Genomic DNA, 25,032 nt, shown 5'->3' with positions numbered 1-25,032 from the left:
AAGCAGAAAAGGCATTCAATAAAGATATTCAATAAACTTTCTTGTTCTGTATATAGGGAGAGGGAAACAGATGCAGTCATATTATAACTTTCCATTCCATTAGTATCTCAGGAGGATACTAAACAGTAGCTACTAATGTTAGACATTTCTAATATCAGCAGGTCCAGATAATTTGCATCCAAGAGTTTTCAAAGAGCTGGCTGAACCATTAAAGTTGATTTTCAATAAGCACTGGAATCTTGGAGAAGTTCCAGAAACCTAGAAGAAAGCTAATGTTGTGGTAATATCTAAAAAGGGTGAAGAGGATGACCCAGGTAATCTTAGGCCTGTCGGTAACATATAGGATTCAATTAAAGAATAAAAGGAGGGTAATTAATTAATACAGTCAATATGGGTTAATGGAAAATAGACCCTGTGTAATGCGATATCTTTCTGATGAAATTACAAATTTAGTGATAGTGTTGATGAGACTTCTGTAAGGTGTTTGACTTGGAACTGCATGACATTTTGATTAATAACCACAACAATATAAAATTAATGCAGCACACATTAAGTGGATTAAAAGGTGGCTACCAGATGGTTCTCCAAATGTAACTGTAAACCAGAAATCTTCTAGCAGCTGTGTCTTAGTGGGTTACCACAAGGATCAGTTCTTGGCTTGATGCTATTTAACATTTTTATTAATGACCTGGAAGAAAACATAAGATCACTGAAAGTTTACAGATGACAAAAAATGGGGTGGTGGGGATGGTCACCGAAACAGAGTGATCTGGATTGCTTGGTAACCTGGGTGCAAGCAAACAATATGCTTTTTAATACAACTAAATGTAAACATATGCATCTAGGAACTAAGAATATAGGCCACAGTTACACATTGGGGGAACTCTATCCTGGGAAGCAATGACTGAAAAAGAGTTGGGGGTCATTGTGGATAATTGGCTGAACATTAGCTCCCGGTGAGGTGCTGTGGCCAAAAGGGCTAATGCAATCCTTAGATGCATAAACAGGGGAATCTTGAGTAGGAACAGAGTTATTTTACTGGCACTGGTGAGACCACTGCTGAAATCCTATGTCCAGTTCTGGTGGCCACAATCCAAGAAGGATGTAGATAAATTGGAGAGGGCTCAAAGAACAGCCATGAGAATGATTACAGGATTATAAAACACACGTTGTGATACACACAAGGAGCTCAATCTATTTATCTTAACACAAAAGGTAAGGGACGACTTGATAACAGTCTACAAATCCCTGCATGCAGAACAAACATTTAATATTGGGCTCCCGAATCTAGCAAAGACAGGTCTGACATGATCCAGTGGCTGGAAGTTGAAGCGAGAGAAATTCAGACTGGAAATAAGGCATACATTTAACAGTGAGAGTAATTAACAACTGGAACAGTTTACCCAGGCTTGTGGGGGATGCTCCATCACTGGCAATGTTTAAATCAAGACTGGAGGTTTCTCTAAAAGATCTGCTCTTGGAATTATTTTGGAACAGGTCTCTGGCCTGTGTTATCCAGGAGGTCAGACAAGATGATCACAATGGAACCTTCTAGCCTTAGAATCTATGAATCCAATTCAAATCCACCAAGTTGTCTCGCCGGAGACCCCAGATAGGACGTAACTGCCAGGCCTCAATCCAATACAGGAGAAACCTAATTCTGCTACCCAAGCAGCTAATTCTCTTAGAGACCCTAACAGTAATTGCACAGCCACACAAAAAGGAGTGGGAGTGCCAAACTGGACTAGAAGGCCCTTGCGCAGAGAGGCTGTATGGGCAAGTGGACAGAGAAAGCTGTAAGAGGTCAGGTTCTAAAAAGTAATTACTGGTCCTACTCTGCCCTCTTCGTCTCCTGTAGAAGCCCAAACCAATCCCTGTCAGTCTCTTTCTAACTTTTTTGTTTCAAATTTCACCCAGTGGAAGCAAAGCTACCGCTATGCAAGGGGTAATGGAAGATCACTAACAAAACAGAGGGCTGCAATCCCTTCTGTCTGGAAAGCATTTTGAGAAAGTATTTGCCAAAGATGCTGCTTTTTCAAAACACCTACATAGGATAATGGCAAAGGAGGAAGCATACTCAGTGGTCAGATCTCCAAGAGTCAGGATTTCTGGACACTACTCCAGACTGATACTGACTTACTTTGTGGCCTTTGGTTAGTTACTTGAACTTTGTGCCTCAGTCTCTTCCCCTATAAAATAGGGACAATATCCTTCCCCACCTCACAGAGATTCAAGACTGAATGTTTGTAAAGAGCTGTGAGTTCACAGTACGAAAGATGCTAGAGAAATGCTGAAACTCACCATACATAGAGAGGCATGATCTTAACCACTACTCACATATGGAAAACTCCTGGCAGACTGGAAGTGAAGAGAAGACAGGAATTTTCCACTTGCCTTTTCAGACCTATGGGGATAGAGTTCTGAAGATAATGCTTTGAGAAAATACTTTTCAGTGATAAATCCACTGCTGATGGATGAGGGTAACTAACCACATCTGCATCTTAAATCAGATGGTTGTTGGGGGTTACAGATTAGCTTAGGAGGAGTTACACGGTGAAAGAACTTTTCTTCAATCAACGTACAAAAAGCTTAGCTTGGAGCCAGAAGCTATGGCTGCCAGCCCTAATCCAGTTTCAGAGGTAGCCAAATTATCTTGGATAGCCTTCAGTACCACAGCGTACATTTGCCTTGCTGAAAAAGGCTGCACAGAGTCTGAGGCAGGATTATTTAGCACCCACTGGAATACTGGGGATAGTTTTGTCTGTTTCTTTTGGATATTTAATGATTGTCCTTACTCACACAGACAGCATTGTTGTGTTTGCAAGTGGAATTTTTGTTCCCTCAAAGCGCATTTGGAATCTCCTTTGATGGAAATCATCCGATTAGCTTTCTTCTTCCAGTTAATTCCCTGCGTTTGCCAACTCGAGAAGGCCCAAGAATGCTTGGTGACAGGAAGTCCTGCTTTCCAGACTAGTTACAATCAGGAGGGATGTGGAGAGGAAATATGCACTCTGCCAAGGGTTTATGGGACAACCACATCACTTCCTCAATGCCTCCTGGTGGCTTTTCAATATTGTTACCTCCTCTTTGCTACAAGGTGCAGGGCTGTGCAGTTAGAGGGAGGGATGCAGAAGACTACAAGCAACCCCCAATAAGCGTGCCCCACGTATTCTGGTGCCTGCAGATCCTGACAGATGAAAACAAACCAAATAAAGAATGGCCAATTTTTACTCACCTTAAACTAAGGCCAGTATTACTGCTAACATCACCACCATGATTTTCTTGGATGAAACATACTAGATAAATACTCATATTTTAGAAAAAGTTCCATTTGAGAATGAGGTACACGGCAAGCACAGTGAAAGTCCCAGAATGCGCTGCAGCAGTCTCCACATGGGATGTTACTGAGCAGCAAGCTGGTGCACTATAGATTCACACCTTGACTTGCCACGTAGTACCTTGCATGTAGACAAGCCCTTAGTTGTGCTGGGGAGCTGGTCGTTACTGGCTAGCTCTAAATTATTGGTAATGGGTAAAATTGTCAAAAGTGTTTAAGTTCCAGAGGAGCAGAAGTGCCACAGGATTTCAATAGTTTAAAGAGTAAAATTTTCCAAAGCCTTTAAGAGGTGAGGTTAAGCAAACAGACTGCTGAACCCCACACAGATAGCACAGCACAGCATAGCATCTTGGGAGGGGAAATAGATTCATGTGGCACTCACAATAATGTTCTACCTTTGTGCAAAGTTTTATAATCGATTAATCTTCACCACCCTTGTGCAGTAACTATGTCCAGTTTTACAGATGGGCAAGCAGAGGTTAAATCACCTCCCCACGCCTAACACTGAGCCAGTCGTTGGGTTTAGACTGTGGTGGCTCCAGACTCTGAGCTCTGTGCTAACCACCAGACACCAAGCTATCCCACACACTAGCCCCAGCAGTTCACCCACCTACCTGAGGAGGGGAAGAGGAGTTCACATTGTCTTTTGGCGGACTCAAGGAAGGAGCATCTCCCACAAAACTGCTAACATTCTGGGGCTGACAGAGTTTCCTGAAAAACAGAATGTATGGTGGTTTAGACCCTGTACCCGAGGGACCAAAAAAAGCATCAGGTGGCATTGAAGACTCTCCTCTAGCATGAGAGGATCATCTGAAAATTATTCAGTAAATCTGCACTCATAGTAAAGCTAATGTTTGATATTCCCATGCAATTGGCCTGGAGGTCTAGTGGCAAAAGTAGTTGCAAGCTCTAAGGGCCAGTGGGGACTTCAACATTCCAATGCCGACAAATTTCGTAAGCAGCAATAGCTGGTGTGGGAGAAAGCCCTCCTTACCTCAGGCACAGCGACTATACTGCCCCTAGAAAGGGAAAGGGTGATTCCCAGATGAGTCAAACCTCTTCGAAAGGAAACAAAGTTCGAGATGTACAATCTTTGCCCAGTAAAACACTGAGGGCACCAAAATATTGAAGGAATCTCCTTCTTTCCCCACCATCTGCGTATTCATCACGAGCAGAACAGGTCCATGCAGCGCTTCCAAGGGTTGAGTCAACAGAGCAGTGAGTACCCCTGCCTGAGAGACGGGAGTCAGCCTGATGGGGAGGTAGCTTTTTTTTTAAAAACACACTTACCCTCCAGCCTGTTTTCCCTGATGCCTAACCCTAAATATTGCTACTGTAGAAATTCATTCTACTCTAACAAAATTATTCCCGAGGCACGTCAGATAAAACATTTATATTAAAACTAAAAAGCCAAGTGACTGTACTGGATGGCTTCATTGTGTTCTAGCCCGTGCTTGACGACTGATGGATGCCCTTTAGTAATCAGAATTCATTTAGAGTCTCACTGACTTTTCAATCGTTTTTCAATCTTGTAGCGTTATGGTCTTACAAAAAATTAATCAATGCAGAGACCTTCTTACCGGGTCCCTGCTTTTAAGGCAAGTTCAAATGTTAAATGGAGTAAATCTCTCTCCATTAGGAGAGCATTTTAGTCCACAAAGGGTGGGACAATTATCCCTTAAAAGTGAGCCACTGGGGTGCTAAAGGGGAGAAGTGGCATCTGTGACAAGAGCCTCATTGGTCTGTTATGCACCAGACAAATTTAAGGCTCCACAATAAATACTCTTTAAACTTGCACCTCCCAGATGATTGTTCCAAGTGCTGCTCTTGCAGAATTGTCTCAAATAAAATGGCAAACTCCTGCATCAAAAACAAGATACTACAGTTCATTTTCATTGCTAAATCCATCCACCTTCTGTTAAGCATCAAATCTCATTTTTCTATGTAATTCCATAGCTCCCAGAGCAAGTTTCAGAGAACATTAACTTTGCCCTGGGACTTTTCCAGCATGATCCAGAGAACCCATGTCTTACATCACTCAGGAAATAAATGCCTTCTACTGAATCAAGTTGCATCTGTAAAGAAGTTAACTCTGAAGAGGATTTAGAAAAACAAAAAAGGTTTTACTGTAGCAGTTCTACAACCCACATAGATCTTGGTTACTTAACATGGGTAAGTTCTACCAGAGGAACTTGTTTCTTTCCCTAACCTGAAGCTCTGATTACACTTCAGCAGCTAATTTCCATGTTTAAATCCACATTCTCTTAATTAAGAGATTTAAACTAAATGAAGTGACAAAATAAACCAAACAACCATGCCTCAATGGTAACGGTCACCTAAAGAAACATGCTTGAGGGACAGTTATTTGTATGCCTATGAAGGGGACTAGTGGCAATGCATATAGATTACAATTAACTGATTTTAAAGTCAAAAAGAAAAGGAGTACTTGTGGCATCTTAGAGACTAACAAATTTGTTAGTCTCTAAGGGCCACAAGTACTCCTTTTCTTTTTGCGAATACAGACTAACACGGCTGCTACTCTGAAACCTTTTTAAAGTCAGTTTCTCATTGACTAGCCTCAAGTAGGGGGGAGGGATAGCTCAGGGGTTTGCACATGGGCCTGCTGAACCCAGAGTTGAGAGGTCAATCCTTGAGGGGGCCATTTAGGGATCTGGGGCAAAAACTGGGGATTGGTCCTGCTTTGAGCAGGGGGTTGGACTAGATACCTCCTGAAGTCCCTTCCCACCTTAGATTCTAGGATTCTATGAAGTACGATGACATCTCCTAAACTAGTCAACAAAAGCAATCCTAGGCCACCTCTCTTTACTGAAGTGAAAGGTGTCCAAAAGGGATAAAGCCACTGAATCCAATGCAGTTTAAGTTGCTAACACCCAGGCCTGGTCTAGGGGTAAAACTCAGGCTGAAATAGTTAGACGCTCGGGGCCAGGGGTGTGAAGAATTTGCACCGAAGCTGTGCCAGCCTAACCCAGTGTAGGCCCAGTTACATGGGCAGAAGAATGCTTCCAATCAACCTAGCTACCATTGCTTGGGGATATGGAGTTCCTATAGTGACAGACGGACCCCTTCCACTGCCGTAGCCTGCATCTAGACTAGTGCTTACTGCAGCACAGCTGTCGTGCCATTGCTATGCCACTCTAGTGCCCAGAGCATAGACATGGTGTCCAAAGACTAAGCTACAACACAGTAGGAAGGCCGGAAAAAGGGAGCAACACTGGAAATAGCAAATCAACCCAACATTAATCCTGTTAAAAACAATTTAAAACATCTAAAGCTGGGTTATTGAAGCAACTCTTAAGGCATCTCAAGCGTTCAGCTCCTTGTTCTTATGCTCACTAGAGTGCTGTCAAAGGGTATTTAACAACTGGACAGAACTAAGCAGCAGCTGAGGCTACCATGGCAAAAGTAGGTGAAACGCTGCATCTGCTGCCTGTGCTCTGAGTGTTTCTACCAGCTTCCACGCTACATGGTTTCCCATTCTGTAGTCTCCTTACCTGCAGCGGCTGAGCAGGCCTTTGTTTGTACAGCTGAATACGTCCTTTCCAGGGCCTATTTTTAGATCTTTGCGTAACTGAATGCCACAATTCGAGAGAAGCAGTAAACACTTCTCTGCTAGGAAGAATCAACTTTTTTTTTTTTAAAAGCCGTACAGACTAAGGATAATTGTAATTTTCCATTTAACTATAATTCAGCATGAAGGATGTTTAAATTGGTTACAACACACCAGTTTGAGTATTCCTAAGTATGCCAAAGAACATTTAGTGTTACAGATTTTGTTGGTTTAAAAAGTCTCATCTTCAAGCCAACTGTGCTTTCAAACCATGGAAATGGTTCAAACAAAAAAGCTATATTTTATATTAACCAAAAATCACAACAGAAATAAGCCTCAAAACAAGTCCAAATCAAGTCTCTACCTGCACAACAAACAGTACAGACTGGAGAAAACGTGCAGAAACCAGAAGTGGGACTATAAACCCGTAGAACAGAGTAGAGTCCCCTAAGAGAGATCTGCAGGGCTATAATTTAAGGGGTATAGTTGCAAAGTACAGGTACGATGAGAGTCTTTGTGTACTCCCAGACGGAGGGAGACTTTCAATCCTAGGGACAAGTACCTGATGAAGTGGACAGATTCTAACAGTCTGCTTACTGCCCTCCTGCAGCAATAAACATGTTTTCACTCTTTCTGCCTGCCAAAGAGAGGTTCTAATCCCACAGGCTGTAATGAGGCAAAACTCAAAGGTTTGAAAAAACAGCTAGAAACAGAGAAGCCATCCTAGCTGCCTCTATGAGGGGCTGCTAGTAAATAGGGACATGTACAAGGTAAGAGGCTTCTGTTCAGGTGGACTCCTGGGCAGTGAAGGCTAGGTAAATGGGCAGAGGGGTGATGGCTGCCATATGCAGAGCTACATTGCCTTGTTTGCTTTAAGCTCCATCTACATGAGGTTTAACGTGATTGATCCTGAGTCACAGTTAACCCTGGGGTGACCCTAGGTTACCTGACACAAACTTGTAGCAGAGCAAACACACAATTGAGAGACTTGTGTTTGGACACAAAGTGTGTTAAATTGTGCTAGATGGGACAATCTATGTTAAACACGACCAAAACCTGCTCACACAAATACAGCTCAAGAGGATTAAAAAAGAAGTTGCCATAAAAAAAAAAAAAAAAAAAAAAAAAAGACAGAGCCACTAATGGCAGGGGAACATCCAGAAGAGCAGGGAATGCAGTAGCTGAGCAGCATGCCTAGGGCAGAAGAGGGAAGTCACATCATTGGATAACCTGTCCTCAGGAGAAGGGACTAACAGAAGTCTGTGCACAGAGGACAACAAGGCAACAAAGTGACATGTAAGGGGAGAGGCAGAGAAGGAGAGGAGAAATTAAATGAAGAGCCAAATTTGATGGAGAACTACCTCCCTCACTAGCTAAATTCTGTTAGAGTTCTAAACAATCATTAACTTCCCATCTAAGGAATGGCCTTTTCTTTCCTCCCATATTTTTCTGTGGCTTGTGTTTCCATTGGTTAAGAACACAGTGACATGCAACTTGTGAAATTCCTAAAGTTTAATAGAGGGACTGCTGTGGCAGAGCTCCAACTGTGTCCCCATGGGTCCCGCGCTTCCAGGATTATGCTCGCCTCAGAGGCTCACTGCAACCCTCCACAGAGCCCTTCTCTCTCTAAGGCCAGGTTACTGAGCCCTTTTCATCATAAGCCAGCAAGGAGGTTGGTGAGAGAACTCCCACAGTCTCTGTTGCTCCTATGGGCTTATTCAAGAACAGTTTAGCCTCCTGTCCTGACAGGGGCCTGTCTTCCCCTTCCAGGAGGTGTTTCTGTAGTACTGGGTTGGGGGGGAACCCGAACCTACTCTCTACTCACCAGATTACAGCCCAGGGACCCTAATGGCAGCAGCTGTTGGCAGCCAACCTTTCACTGCCAGAGTTGCTACAGTTCCCTGGGCCACTTCCCCACAGCTTTCTCAACGCCTTCTTCACCCTTACCTTAGGGCTCCCTTTCCAGTGGCTTGAGAATGTCTTCATTACCCAGCCCTTCAGCCACACTTCCTCTCCTCTGGCTCCCCTCAGCCTGACCATAGTGAGCCCTTTTTTATAGTATCAGAGGGGCCTTAGAGTCAGGTGTTCACATTAGCCTAACAGCTTTAACTGACTCTTTGCAGGCTAATTGGAATCAGGTGTCCACCCTAGCCTGGAGCAGCCCCTGCTCTGGTCAGTCAGGGAACAGAAAAGTGCTTCTCCAGCTGTCAGTATGTCTGCCTTCTACTACTCTGCTGTACCCAACTGGCCTGGGTCTATCACACTGCATACAGTTTTGGTGAACATTCTTGAGCACATTCACCAGCCAAATTTAGTAGCAGATTAAATAGGCTGCATGTTAGAATCAAATATTTGACACTATGGACCAGATCTTCTGCTTGATGTAGTTCTATTGACTTCACTGAGCTACCCCGATTTACACCAGCTGATCTGGCTCGCTATTTACAGGCCCAAGTTAGTAGATTAGTAAGAGATCCAGCTAGCAGATGACATCACAAAAAAGTGTGGAACAATTACCGAACAAGTATCCTCTTCAGTAACTGCTGATCTCCTTCCGAGTAGCCAGGCCAATCTTTCTGTACATCTTTGTACATACCATCTTTCAATGTATAAGTGCTGTCCTTGGCACTCAGATTTGCCACCTGAAATAGAAAAGTAATTTGTGAAAAGCAATTAGAGTCTGGCTTTCACAAATTTTTACAAAAAAATTCAAAAAATCTGGATGAAAAGATGCAACAGAGAGTTAGTGAACCAGTTATAGTCACAGGTGTCAATAAGCACCAGGATTAATATTTGCTTCCAAATTATTTATCCAACTGTGTCTTCTTTTTTGTGTACAGTGGCAGCACAATATTACTAGCACCTAGGAGCCCCAGCAAATGTTCATTTACATATCAAATTATACTGAGATGCAAGTACAAAAACTTGAGACTACAAATGGCCATTCAATACGGACACAAAATAATCTGGGGCTGCTCCAACATGAGTTAAGGGAAACATCTGGAAATAGGCAAACAATTTATCAAGGCTGTCCAACACCTAAAATGAAGCTGCATATCAACAGATATACAAACCGTTATGGTGACAGCTTTGTTCACAGCTGCCTGAAGACAAAGTTTCCCACTGTAGAGAGGAGTAATCAAAAATAGAAAAGATGTAATAGTCTGGAAGGGCAGGAGAAAGAATGCTTCCCTAGATACTTCAGGTCCGCACAATGTGGTTTTATGGCATACACTTCTAGTTAAAGTGACCTGCTTAGTTTCATGGGAAAAGAAGAAGTGGTCATGTTGACAGCTACTACGAGAGAGAGAAAGCAAAACTTACCATTAATAACTTGTACTCCAGAGCTCAACAAAATAATCACTTCACCCAATAATCATATTCTGTAATTAATATAGCACATGACCTTGGGAAGCTTTTTGCATTTTGACAGAACCTACCACAGAGATTTCCTATACACAGAGACCATTCAAGGCCTAATGGGGAACTCTGTTGAAGCCAACAGAAACATGTCAGCATGGAAACAACTTAGGTTTCCCCACTGTAATTCATCTTTCAACAGTTAGACGGAAATTTTAACTCTCAGCTGCAATTACCTTCTCATCTGAAAAATGCAAGGTTCATACACATTTATTAGTAACTCTTACACATCCAGGGATCATGCCTTTGTAAATACTCTAAATGTCTCTACAGCCTGTCAGAGGACTGCAAAGCACCTTCCAAAGCACCAGTCAAGGATCACAGTTCACTTATGGGATGAAGTACTAAGCTCACTTTTACAGAAAGGGAAACTGAGGTACAGATGTTAAGTACTTGTGCAATGTCATGTTTACAAAAAGGCAAAGACAGGAAGGAAGTTCCGAATTCCATGGGTTCTTAGTTCCCTGCTCTAAAATAGACTGCACTTTAAATTTGAACATGTTCAAAACTATCAGTTTGAGATAAAACATATTTTCTGGGGTTTACCTAGTTCAGTAGAAGTGGTTATATTTTAGGTTGTCTTTATGGATTGTAAATCATCTTGACAGCACACTGTATGAAATGTGCTATTAGATTATCCTCACAAAACGATAAATTACCCCCATAAAAAACAAAGTGAAGAAGCAGGAAACATGACATCTAACAAGAAACACTATGTGACAATCTCATGTACGAAGTTCTAGTCAAGGACTGAGCATTGCACGTTTTGCAGATGAGAGATAAACATGCAATCGTCAATTTACGTGATAAATACTTCGTTTTTCCTTTCAGTTTTATCAATGTTCCAAAATCCTGAGCCAAGCAAAAGATGAATTACAATGTATGTTACATTTAAAAAAAAAATCACACGGGAATGTCCGATATGGAGAAAAAAAGGGGGGGAGGGACAAAAAGCCAGTTTCTGCTTCAGAAACTCCCCGAAAATATCTTCTACCAATACCCAGATCATTTTCCCCTGTTGCACCAACAGCGTGCCAGGTATTGTACAGACAGGCCCTGCTCAGAAGGTCTTATAATCTACTCAGAAAAAATTCTCAGGATTTTTTTAAATTGCTTTCCACATCAGCAAGTCCTGGGAACACCACAGCTCCTGAGACCTGCACGCTCCATTCCCCCAGTAGTATCTTTTGAGAAATTAAGACTGTACACTTAATACTAGCACAGTCCTGTGTAGATAAAACAGCATAATGAACGGACTCCCAGACACATTTGGGCAGGAAGTTAACACAGCCTGTGTTCTGTACTTATTGTTTGCTTGAGGATGGGAGCACCACCGCTGCAGAGAGGTAATACATTTACAGCCAACCCAGAGTTATCCCTAATCATGTTGGTAGTGTTGCGACTACTAGTCATAGCAGCAACCTGCTAGAGGTTTGTGACTATATTAGTAAAAGATTACAGCAGAGACTGTTCACTGAAGTTACGCAACATTAAGACATTCAGGAGGTTAAAAAACTCAGAACGGTACTGCACATTGAGGCAGTAGTTCTAATGGATTAAAATCCAGATTGAGAACCAGTAATGCCAGAGTTACAATCTGAATTTGACTAATAACTCGTATGTCCTTGGGCAAGCAATTTCACCTCTCTGTCTCAATCTCACCAGCTACATATGGGGGTTAACAATTCCAATACCTAAAAGACAGGGATGTTGTGACATTTAATTAATTGTTGGTAATGTGTTCTGAAAATGTAAATACTATAAAAGCAGTAAAGATAATTATTACTAATAGCACATTCATCTAGCACAAATAAAGTTGGAGTATTCAGGCTGGTATTACTGAATTGGTACAACTTGAAGTCAAGCATTAATGTCTGGCATACATGAGAATATGACTAGCAAGAAGCTGCATGATCTTCAGCATTAAACAATACAATACATTTCTTTAACAGTAAAGGCATGATTTGAGAGATGCCGAGGGACAAAGTGAGCAGGGAACATTCTCTCTTTTGGATGGAAAATACTGCATATGCTAATTTATTGACATGTTATTGTTCTGCATGTATTATGAACACCTCTGAACCCTATCTATCATAGTTCATATCAATTCATACTCAGGTGTTAAATGTTTGCCACAAAGCCATAAAAGCAAGGAGAGGTCACAGTTTGGTATTAAATACACAATATACTGCAATGCAATTTGAAAGTGTGGAAGTGACCAAAATGTCTGCTCTTAAAGCGGTCCTAATTTGGTAGATAATTTATACAAATTGATTATAAACCCCTGAAAGTGAAAATGTTGAGGGGCTGCTAATGTGTCTCTAACAAAGCCAGTATAATATCGCAACCTATCCCTTAGTCGATTCTTACTAGGCACAGCCATTGAAGAAAATTAATCTATGGCTCACATCAAAGCTGCAATTTAAGTATGGACTAAGACAAAAATCTACCAACATTATGACACCACATTTGTCTTAATGATTTAGGCAAACATCTAGGTAGGACTAACCTGTTGCAGGAGGCTGTCCAGCAAATCCTTGTCCTGCTGAGAAAGTCCATCCTTTTGCAATCTGAGAATAAGTTCAGGTTTCTTATAAGGCTTTAGTGCCAATAAGTGCACAACCCTATCTTTGAAGGGTCTCTGAGAAATTGCACTATTGCCTCTCTTTATTGCACTGGCGAGGTTGACTGGTGTTGGCCGTTTCCTAGAGGGAACGGCATCGGAAGCTCCTGGTGCAGGCTTACGCAACTGAACCTTTTTGCCTAAAATGAGATGAAAACTTAGTGAACTGCGGGAGTCAGCTTGTAAAGTCCAGTGTTTTGCCAATGTGCGTATGTACATAATAAACTCCAACATGAAGCCCTGATAGACAACAATGGAGGACTCAAATACACATACTCCTGTGCCAATGGAAGTCCAGGACAAACATTCGGCGAAACCTAAGATTTAATCCAAGCGTGTAAAAGTAACTGGAAGTCCAAAGCAGCGTCATCACACATGGGGAACATGATTATTAGCAGCTACAAACTTGTAGAACTTCAATTCTCTGCTCACCAGTCCTACTATCTTCACAATGTTCTACATCTCCTACTGAGTCCAGCCAGATTTTTCCTGTGAAAAGGAAAGTCCCACAATTGCAATGTAGAGCAGCACTGTAATACAGAGTGATAAGAGCAGAACTGGTCAATGGGAGGCTCCCCCGCTACTGATCTCAGCTAAACTGTTCTCCAGCAGATGTTTCTGTTTTTAGAACAATAGGAACTTTATGGGTCTGGTTCCACAAGCCCTCCCCCTGAGAGTAAATACAAGGACACGGATGGGGTCTAACCCTTGCATGCTAGTCTAGTTATCTATCATACTGACTATTTAATGTGACGTTTCTATTTAAGTAATAACTTTCAGCCTCTTAATGAACATTTGTGTACACTTGAGAACTGTAAAATAGATTTTAACATTCAGTTCAAATCCCCCAGGAAAAACTTCCTCAATTCCATTTTGGGAGTTTTGTTTTTATCTATTTCCTTTTGATTATACCCTCTGGGCCTAAGTTTTTCCAGCTACCACGTCAAGCCTGATTTTTTTTTTTTTAATGGAAACCCCTTTGATGTGACACAGAGGCAAACTGCATCGTTTGCTGGAAGACCAGTCGCCCCTCCTTCTTAAAAAAAAACCAAACAAAAAACAAAAAAACCCTGCGTTGTTTCCATATGGAAAACAAGAGCTTTCTTAATGAAAAGCCAGATTCTATTATTAATCATAAATATGCCCCCATGACAGAGAATACAGTCTATAGAAAAGAAAACAAGATAGCCAAAACAAGAGGCAAAAGTCTTCACATCTTGCACAGTTTTATAGAAGCCATTTAAAAATTAACAGCCATTTTAGTTCAAGCAAACAGAGTGAACTAATCTGGCATAAATGAAATCCAGCTATTTATTCCAACAATTTTTGGAGATCTTATTTCAGCATGGCAATTCTCTCTGCTTAGGAAACGATGTTTTCAACTGAGTCATTGGAAGATGCTGCTGATTGTGTGCAATGTTTGTCTAGTCTACTGAAATGTAGGTTGCATAATTTTTTTAAGCCATCATTTCCTGGGTTCTGATTACACACAAATTGATGCAAGTCAATAAAGTCTGTTCCACTGGTGGGGTGGAGTGAAGACAAAAAGGAAGAGAACCAAAAAGTCCACACATTGTTGTTAAGCATCCAGAAGTTCAGAGGTCTAACAATCTAATTTCTAGAAACGGGATAAGAAATGTCATAGGAACAGACTCGTCCGGTTTCTAGAGCTTGCTTGTTTTTTTTGCCAGGAATCAAACACCAGAAATATGTTTTTTGTGACATTTCCATTTACAGCTAGAACCAAGAGGTAGAGAGATACACACAAAATACACCTGATGTTAAACCAAACCCTTTTTAACCTCAACAAGTGTTCTGTTCAAGGGTCAGGCTTATCCAGACTGCTCTAATTTTCACACTTAATGAGAAATTATTTAACTTCTTCATAGCAATCAGGTTGAGCTGCCTGAAATCACTATATATACACATGCATAAGCGCTGACCCCCTATAATCTCCTGTAAACATTAATTTTTTTAAAAAAAAATCAGCTTTCCTTCCTCTCTCAGATCATATAAAGTCAACAAGTCACATACATGCTTGCGGATCCTGTAAGTCAGATGCAATGTGCATCTTACAAGATGAGGCTACTCTGAATATGCATCTTTACCCCCTAGGTTGGAAAGCAGGACCCCGGACCCCTCTTCCTTCCCTTTCCTTAAATATAACCCTGACTACTGTGTTCCGAGTCCCCCCTCCCCAAACATTTTGACACCAAAGTCTCAGTTTACACAGTAAACCCCACCCCCACCCCAACACTTGCTGGCTGTGTTCATTTTATAGAGGGAAAATTTTAAAATTCTTACTAGAACTTAAGTTTTATTATCCTTTCTTTCTGGGAAGCTGTTTGCTCATGAGCCTGATGACTTTATCCCTTTACTCTAAAGGTTTTTCAAATATGAAGAGTTAAACAAAATTAAACAGGAAATCAATGAATTTCCATCCTGATTACTATCTTAATCCTCATCTTTGAGCACTTGGTTGATAAAACTACGAGTGAAGGTCAATTCTACATTCTGCAACTCACATTCTGTTCACAGACATCCTCTGTGAGGAAACAAGTCGTCAGATCACATGAGCTGGGAGAAGAAAAACCAACTGACTCATAAAAATTGAGGCTGGGCCTTCTGGGTTACACTAATTGTTCATGTGTTTGGCAGTGGATAGGGATCTGAGCCCAGGGAAAGCACCTCCCCACTCCAGTTTGGAACCCACTAATAATTTGTCCTGTATCTCTTCCTTCCCAATAGAGATTCTATCTTTCAGCTTGAAAGGTAGAACAGTTTCTTCCATGGCTGCAATTAACACCATTACCTTAATCCCTTTGTTGATTAATACAAGTTCAGTCCCCAGATGACATTTAATGGCTTTCCTTTCATTGCAAATGCACCCCAGGTATGTGGAATAGCATGGGTGGTTCATTTTCGTGTATCTGGTGAGTCGGCCAGTACAGAAACACTTTTTGTGACGCAGTACAACGATTTGGTCCCCGGTAACAGAAATAAAGAAAGACTCTCAAAAAGCAAACTGCAAGGCCAATCCTCAGCTGCCATCTAGGAACAGAATGGTCATTGAATATCTGACCACTAGCTCTGCTAAGTTTCAGAGTAGCAGCCGGGTTAGTCTGTATTCGCAAAAAGAAAAGGAGGACTTGTGGCACCTTAGAGACTAACAAATTTATTTGAGCATAAGCTTTCGTGAGCTACAGCTCACTTCATCGCATGCATGAATGCATCCACTGAATGCATGCAATGAAGTGAGCTGTAGCTCACGAAAGCTTATGCTCAAATAGCTCTGCTAAGTTCAGTATTTTTACTCTAAAGAAGTTACCAGACCCTCAGACACTACCAGATACTGTTTAAAAGCAAGATGTGTGTTGTCAGGTTTGGCCCGCAAACCACTTACAGTCAAGCCGTGCATAGCCCAGACAAACACTAACAGATGCATCCTAGGTGGGATCCAGGTACTGCTCCAACAATCACGTTGCTTCTTACCTACGTATCTCCCACCGGGTTTAATAACTATTGCGCTTCGGCTGCGAGTTTCCTCCTCAGCTTGTGCCATGCTCTGCCTTGCCTTCTGGTAGGAGTCATCAGTAGCGCACACAGTGATTTTATCCTGTATGCTTCCAAGACAGTCCAGATGGATATTACCATTGCTGTAAAAAATAAACGATAGACTCAGATATCCCTAGGGTTAACGTACATTCCGCTGTTGGCTAGTAAGAGACCTGAAGTTACCTGAAAGCAGCTGTGCACATCATGGCCTTTTGCTAAGTGTCAGTTCCTTGTATAACAAACCATACTAACATTTTTCTGTTTATGTGGGGGGAAAAAAAACAAAACAAAATCTACTACTAGCGAGCTAATCAGTTTATTACTTCAGATTCCTGCCAGCAAGTTATTACAGAAATAATTATACTCACATGGCTATGCTTCATATAAGCAGCTCAGATTCTTGTACAAATATGAATAAAGCCTAATATCCCTGTAAGATGACATCTTCATTTGCCATGTGGTTAAAATGACCTGGGCAAAATCACACAGGAAATCTGTGGGAGAGCCAGGAATAGAATCCAGATCTCCCAGCTTCAAGTCCTATCCCTTAAATACAAGACTATCCTTCCTCCACAAGAGATTTCTGCAAAATGGGTTCAAGAGAAAAACTTGCTACTCTGCAGCAGCCACTGAGCAACAAGCTGTTACTGACAGAGCTGAACCCTGCCAGAACAGTAAGAATGGAAAATTTAATGCAATGGTCTCTGATGCAAGCACCTCAGGACTAGTAGATGTCTGAGCTTTCCAAGCCACTGGAGAATTAGGAACTTTTTCCTGCGTTTGTCACTGGGAAAGCGTCAATAAAGTCACTGCAGCTTTCTAAGGATAAGAAAGGTAGGAAATTACACAGGCATTGAAAAGGGATTGTAGCCCAGATACTTAAGCCCTCCTGCAAAGCATTAACCTAGAAGAATTTCCAGGGATCTCACTGATAGACCCATTAACCGGTCACTTAGTTCCCAACCATGTTTTTCAAAGGCTCTGTGCACTGTAATGCAAAGGTGTTCTCCTTCACAGTGCATCCTCCCCAGCCCAATTCTCACTAAAGGCAGAGCTCCCCTGATCCACACTACAGGGCAGGGGGAGAGAGAGGAAGGGGGGGTGGGGGTGGGAGGAAGCACATGCTGTTGATCACCATACAGTGCAACTAGCCTGTGTCTGCCCCAAGTGAAGCCGAATTTGGTCAGAAGTTTTTTCAAACTAAAGTAGCAATACATACGTGGCCGTGGAGGCTGGGATTTTCAAAAAGCACTCAGTACTTCACTAGCTCTGCCACTGAGATCAATGGGTTTTTTCCATTGATTTGTGCACTTTTGAAATCCCACTTGAAAGCTTTAGAGGAACACTTTAAACATAAACGAGCACTATCTACCCCTGGAGCAAAACGATCTCCAAAACTAATGACTGATGTCAGACACGAACAGGATTCCCTGGCCTTGCCTAAAAAGCTCCCTGCCCTGCCACCATTTAGCTTCATTAATTATAGTGAAGCAGGATACTTAGTGTGCACAGGCCACTAGTGGCCACCAGCATTTTAGTCACCAAGTTTTCTAGATCTGCCGCTGTAAGTGGGGCTAGTAAGTGTGCAGGTTACAATATTAGTGGTCTGTCTACGTTAGCATCTCCACCATTGCTAGAGCTGACATTTTAAGAAAAAGAAATTTAACAGACACAGCAGAAGCCTGTAAAACAACAAAAGAACGTGGAATGTGAAGAAGACAGGGGCATTCTTTGAACCTATCTGCAAAAAATCCAGGAAGTGGCTGGGACAGGTAGTCATTTTTCTGTGTATGACTCTCGGCACACACAAGGTCCCACAAAGGGAAAGCCTCCTCGGGGGGGGAGGGAAACCACAACAAACCACCACTTACTTTAAAGGCGCATTTACATTTCACTTCTCTTCATAATGCAAGTAAAAAAACCCCGATTCCGAGCAACAGGATTTTTTTCCCTTTTTGATGTACCACTCACCTGGATACATACTGCTGTATACAGTCAAAACTCCCCTGCGGGCTGTCCCTGCCAATATTTGAAAGGTAAAACATGAAAGTTCGCACTTCCGTTTGGCAGTCGGGCCTGGGAATAGTGATGTGCTGTTTGGAAAGAAAAAAAAAGTGGATCATTGGGAAGTCTGCTCTACCACAAACACAAGACATTCGGAAGGTCACTTAGTGCTGAATTTCTCAAAAGTCATTTTCAGCATTTAACACAAGTAACATTTGTGATTTATGGCACAGAACACAGGAATGAAGTCAAGCAGAAGGAGCAGGAGTAAGGCAGTTTCATATAGTTAACGAGCATTAACAGTTGCTTCTGTCTTCCCTTCTCCAGCCCAACCGCAAGTCATTTTCTAGTTTTATTTATTTTCTCCAATTATACAGTACCAGAAAATGGCAGTCTGGTCTTGGTCACAGAAGGGTAAGATGGGTGTGAGATTTAGAAATAGCGACGGAATGAGGGAGAAGAGCATTATGAATTTTTACCAGCAAATTCACTCTAAGGCAGCAATTGGCTTTTTAAATTCTGGTTTACCACAGCAAGACTGAATCCAAACTATCTGGGGAAGGTTTCTGAAGAGGTATGCTTCCTGTGGATTTTATCCTGCCAGCAGGTTCACCCTAGGGCTGTAGATTCTAGACTTGCCTGGATAGCTATGTCAGTTGGGGTGTGATTTTTTGCCAACATAGCTATGCTGGTAAAAACCCTAGTGTAAGGGCAGTTATATGGGTACAGAAATGTTTATGGCAGTATCAGCTTAGGTCTGTCATGGAGCCAGCAGTAAGTTATACTGCTGTAGACATTTGATATCAGTGTAACTGCATCTACGCTAGGAGGGGTTTGCCAGTTTAGTTAAACTGGTAATGTTAAACCAACAAAAACCTCCTAGCATAGTTTGGACTTTAATGATAGATATTTTTTGGACGTAGCATGGCTTAGCAGCTCATCAAAAAGAAATGCACCAGTTAAATCTAGATCAAAGGCTAGACAAAGCCATTTGAAGTATTTCTGCCAGATTCCAGAAAGATAAGCTGGAAAATGGTTTCAGAGCTCTTAGTAGTGAGAGAAGGTGCTCCTCTTGTCCCCCCAAAATCTCCTACAGTTATCAGCACTTGTGTTGGTAACATGGGGAGTCCTACTGTGGACAAAGTTGTTTTTAACACCATGTCATTGAGATCTCTCAGGGAAGGTCTAGACAAGATGGTAAGAATGCTGATGAACACCTGTGCTCCATCTAAACCAGTGCCACTGATGTTGCTACCACTGCAGGAGCTGCACTGGTACTACACCACAGGTGGGAACTTTTAGGGATTTTTTAAATGAGCGTGCTAGTGTAGATAAGGCTCAAACGTGCTTCTGTATGTAAAGCAACATGCAGGTCCTTGAAATCCACTTATCTACCCCAAGCTCTAACATATCTGGCTGCAGGCTCAAGATTCACCAGCACAAGCTTTTCTTCTCTGGTCTTGTGCTCTGCCAACTGCAGACATTCAAAGATCATGAGTCAGACCCCCCTCACACACGCAAAAAACGAAGACGGGATTAAAAAAATCATGACAAAAACATGGGATTCTTTTTATTTGCTTTCTGGTGTTGGAATTCAGAGTGCATCAGGGTTATATTTTCAGGTTGGTACGGAACCATAAGAACTAGAAGCTTTTTTTTTTTTTAAACTAATGGAAAACAGATTCTCGCATCATCACTTGATTCCAGGAGCTAGGGATTTAATAAGATACCAAGTATTGTGATACTTGAAATAAAATTGCAAGAGCCAGCGTAGCCAGTTTTTGCAACTCAGTACAGCTGCAAGAACATGGGACCTGGTCCCAAAGATCTCCCAAGGGATGCCCTCCTCATTCCCAGTAGCATGTAGTGCTCATAAGAGTGGAAGATAGGAAGGTGGGAGCCACAGAGCAGAAGAAAAGTTGCCCCACACGCAGGCTTGATGAAATTTTCTTTCAGGACAGAGGCAGAAAATGAGCAAAGAGGAAATGGGAAAAAAAAAAAAAAAGCTGAATCTACATGAAGGTATGGGTGGGGAGTGACAGCTATCTGCCAATCACAAGGGGAGGGTCGGAGTCTCCACCAGAAGACACTGACAAACCCCGCTCTAGAAAGTTGGTCTACCCTCATTCACTCATGCTCAAATCATAGTTGCTGTTGTCAGTATTTAATTCAAACCAGCGTGGGCTGGCTTTTTTAAAATTAGTGATCTGGCACTAAACAGTGCCACATAAACCATTAGAAATTATGATTATTATCTCTTGAGAGATTATAATTTCCAAATCAGGATTTCAGGCTCACATTGGAGAATGACCCTGCTATTATATGAATCACACATTAAGTGTGCTCTGCAGAGAACCCTACAGATGACACTGGCATCAGCCTAACTTGTACCATTTTCTCATGGATAACGAATTCCCTGAGTCCTACCGCACTAGTTTTTAAAATAAAAGAGCTACTTGTCTCTTTTCCCTGTATGTTCTGGGCTCAGCATGGATTAGGGCTTTCCACAATATAAATGGTTGATAATTAAGATGGTTGCCAGTGGAGGGTACAAAATGAATGCCCATTGTAATCTATTTTCAGTTGTACCATACACTATTTAAAGTTTGGTTTCAGAGTAGCAGCCGTGTTAGTCTGTATTCGCAAAAAGAAAAGGAGTACTTGTGGCACCTTAGAGACTAACAAATTTATTTGAGCATAAGTTTTCGTGAGCTACAGCTCACTTCATCGGATGCATCCGATGAAGTGAGCTGTAGCTCACGAAAGCTTATGCTAAAATAAATTTGTTAGTCTCTAAGGTGCCACAAGTACTCCTTTTCTTTTTATTTAAAGTTTGACTGCCTATAAGGGCTTGTCTACACAGAGAATTAGTACAAAGGCTAGCCAGAGTGTGAAACAGCACACCAACTTGCCACATCACTAACTTGCCATGTGAACACTGGGGGACTTGCTGGAGCAGTGTTCATATGGTGAGTTAGTCCAGGGCAAGCTGGTGCGATATGCATGTACACCCTGACTTCCTGTGCACTAATTCACCTTGCAGACAAGCCCTAAGTGAATTACTGGTTGTATCTTGTATCACCATACATGCATATATGTCACATCCAAGTCTACCATGTCCAACACAGCCATGGGTCGAACTGGTAGCCATTTGCTGAATAATATAAACTTCATTTAGTAGGATCTATTCGGCTTCTGGGTGCTTAGTCTCTTAGTTTTGGCCTCCAAGTACTGTAACAGCAGAGTGCTCCAACAGCCTAGGAACCCAATGCTTATTATGTCTTACTATTGGTCTGGCAAGAAATGCTTCAGGGAACCGTGCTTGGCAAAATGAGTGCCCCTAGTGCTCCTCCCCTACACAAGTATAATTTCTACATTGGCAAACCTTGCCTGCCCCTAGTTCCTAGAAGTGGTTTTCCTCATTTCCAAAAGAGCAGATAAACATCAAATGTCACTTCACACAGTTTGCAAATGTGAAACGTGAGCAAGTTACTCAATCCAGGAATTCAATACTTTAATATAAATTCACTGGACTTGATTGGGTAGAATTCCAGCTACCAGTGCTGTACCAAGATATAACACCAACTCTTTTCCTAAAGTAAAGTGCAGTGGACTGAGTGCTGGGAACTTCTCAGCTGTCAAACACATGATGGGTGACCAGGGGTTTCAACCTGTCACTTTCCTCATCTGTAAAATGGGTATAATTCTGGCCTCTGAGAAGTGGGATGTGAGGATGTTTGAAGATTTAAAATGTTAAGTGTCCTCTATTAATTTCTTTTTGACAGAGTTAATGTTCCCTTTTAATAATTTTATTAAGATGATGTTGAAGTAAAAGGAAAACGGTACACAGTTTAAGCACAGACATTTCTGGTTATCAGGGATTAAGGTACAGATTATCAAGGGGTGCGAAATTTGGTTTAGGAACGGGTGGCGTAAGGGATACATAATCTGCAATCTCCCCATTTGGGGGTAAAAGGTTAACGGGTCAAAGTACAGACCTTGAGATATGGGAGTATGTTGTTCATATAATGGCTATGTTCAGGTGTGGAGTATAATGAGTGGATACGATGATGAGGATGGATTTACCCTCATTTGGTGAGATTTAATGTTCAGTGAGTTTATGGTTCCAGTTCATATGGTCCAATGGAAAAAAGTCTCTCAGTTCCTTTCCCAAAGTTGATGCATGATGCCGTACCGGCTCACACCTCCTGCTACTGTTGGTGGCCGGTGATGTGTTCGATGTAGATGTCCCTGGACCATCAGATGGTGTCCGAGACCATGAGACGTCGCATGAGCCGTGCGTAGCGTCGACCGATCCCACAGGTCCACAGCACACACTCATTGCAGAGGTCCCAAGCATCCAGGGCTCCGACGATCAGGGCATCCATCTGCACCTCGTAGCCCTTCGCTCTCAGGGTGTCGGCCAGGGGGGCGTATTTTTCCAGCTTACGAGCTCAGGCTTCGCAGAAGGCCACGGTCCTGTTCTCAAAGGAGACCGTGATGTCGACGAGGATGATCTTTTTCTGGGCCTCGTCGGTGACTACCATGTCAGGTCGCAACTGGCTGTCAGTACCAGGGATGGCACAGTTCACAGCGACCTCCCCCAGGCACGGTGCGATGACTTTCACCAGGCGGTTCTGGATGGCATTGTGGCGCAGCTGCCAGGCTCTGGACTGGGGCTTGCAGCTGCACAGGACGTGCGGCAGGCTCTCCGAGTAGCCGCACTTCCTGCGATGCTTGTCTCTGTTCCCGTGGTGGATGGCTCCGTTGAGCGGGACGCAGTTGAGCCGGGCATGGTGGATGAACCGCCCCCGGCAAGGAAGTGGTTGCTGGCGTCCCACTTGCTGGTCAGTTTGAAGGCTTTACCCTGGTCTGGTTTACACTAATGTTAAGTGTCCTCTATTAATTTCTTTTTGACACAGTTAATGTTCCCTTTTATACTACTAGATACACCAGCATGTACAGAACAAAGACAAGATGATCTAGTGGGCCTTTTCTATCTCCCTATCAATGTGGAACCGTTCCTTATGGTACATTTTCAAGTGTTTTGTCCAATACTAACTAAGTAACCAAATCAGAAATTAATGAGCTACTACAAATTTGACACTTGGCTATAACTAGACGATTGCTATTAAAGTCGCAAACCTAGAACTTCTGTAGGATTTCTGCAAGTTACAAAGCCAGTGTCCTCCAGGAACACAATTGAGACTGAGGTGACCAAGATCCGCAATTAACATTTACGTTACAATTTGCTTGTTTCAGTACTGAAAAGTAGATTTAATGCAAATTGACAGTTATCTAGGAATTATTTTTAGCTGAAGCAGCAGGTCATCCAGCCATCTAATCCACATAATTAGTCTTCAAAAGAGCCCCGATGCTGGTGTTCAGTAATCACTATACCATGTAACCACTGGTATTTAAAAATAGCCCATTTACAGATGTGACTTTTGTTCTCTATTACAAGAAATCATCTGAAACAAAATGCTACACAGATGAATGTAAGTTTCACTTAGAACACTACTGCTAATGCAAGTCCATACCAAGAAGTGGAAAAAATGGCATGCTTCCAATTAAGTTATTCACACATTTGGGGTTTTTAAAAATACCTTGTGAAAATATTAAGATAAAGCTGCACAAAAATATCATAAGAAACTTAAGATTTTAAAATTAATTTTAACTAGTTTAACTTTTTTCCTCCTTGCTCCCCCTTTCCACTCACCACCTGCAAATCTGACCCAGCACTAACCCCCACTCAGTACACCCTTCTACTGAAACAGAAACTATCCTCAGCAACTCTTGTACATTTCACAATAATTTGCATTGCAAGAACTGCCACCCTTCAGAACGCTATGATCCTGAAGCTTTTGAATTCTAATTTAGAACTGTCTCACAGAAAGAGTGAAAAGTGAATATTTTATGAAATAATTAACAATAAAGTAAAGCGTGTTGATAATGAAAAATATTTATACAAATGTAACAAACTGATGTGTCTCTTGAAGTAGCTTAATGAAGACCATACAAGGCAGCTTATTTCAGTGATGGATCCAGCACCTTTGCATACCTGCTTTAAGGCAGAGTAACACTACAGCAATGATGACCTATTTTCATTATTGCAGACATTCTGAAAAGGCCAAAAATTATAAAAAAAATTGCATGATAACACACTGAGAAAGTAGTTAACAAAACAATGCTAGTTTGAAGATACACATCTCACAAGAGCAAGGATAATTTCTAATTTGTGATTAAAACGACCTGTCAAAGCTTTCAGGACCCAAATGTAATCTACCTGGGACCAATGGTCATATCTGGAAGATCTTTCCTCCTGATCTCAAACTAATAAATTGAAAGAGCTGTCAGTCACATTTCGGGCCAACAACCCTGACAGCCTCCCTTTCAGCTTTGCATTCCCTAGACAATGAAGAACCACTGCCATGCTTCGCTATTAACTTGAACTTTTTGTGCCTAGTGATTTGTCCCCCAACCTTAATATTTTAATTATGGAATAATGATCAAGATGAAAGGTAT

The 25,032-nt window shown here is 41.9% G+C and overlaps 1 protein-coding gene across 2 annotated transcripts in view; it reads right to left on the bottom strand.

Annotated features, from left to right (window-relative positions):
• Positions 1–25,032, bottom strand: part of ELL (elongation factor for RNA polymerase II) — a 90,324-nt gene that overhangs the window by 15,072 nt on the left and 50,220 nt on the right. For both annotated transcript variants that reach the window (XM_038383883.2, XM_043502516.1), the window contains exons 3-7: positions 18,475–18,596; positions 16,441–16,604; positions 12,835–13,088; positions 9,423–9,547; positions 3,952–4,048 (exon numbers count right to left, since the gene is read on the bottom strand). In XM_038383883.2, the coding sequence (XP_038239811.1) occupies positions 3,952–4,048; positions 9,423–9,547; positions 12,835–13,088; positions 16,441–16,604; positions 18,475–18,596 (762 nt within the window). The remainder of the gene's footprint in view (positions 1–3,951; positions 4,049–9,422; positions 9,548–12,834; positions 13,089–16,440; positions 16,605–18,474; positions 18,597–25,032) is intronic.

This window comes from Dermochelys coriacea, chromosome 25, assembly GCF_009764565.3.
Source record: "Dermochelys coriacea isolate rDerCor1 chromosome 25, rDerCor1.pri.v4, whole genome shotgun sequence".
NCBI lineage: Eukaryota > Metazoa > Chordata > Testudines > Dermochelyidae > Dermochelys > Dermochelys coriacea.
The sequence above is the reverse complement of the archived record's forward strand: the minus strand, read 5'-3'. Positions and strand labels throughout refer to the sequence as shown.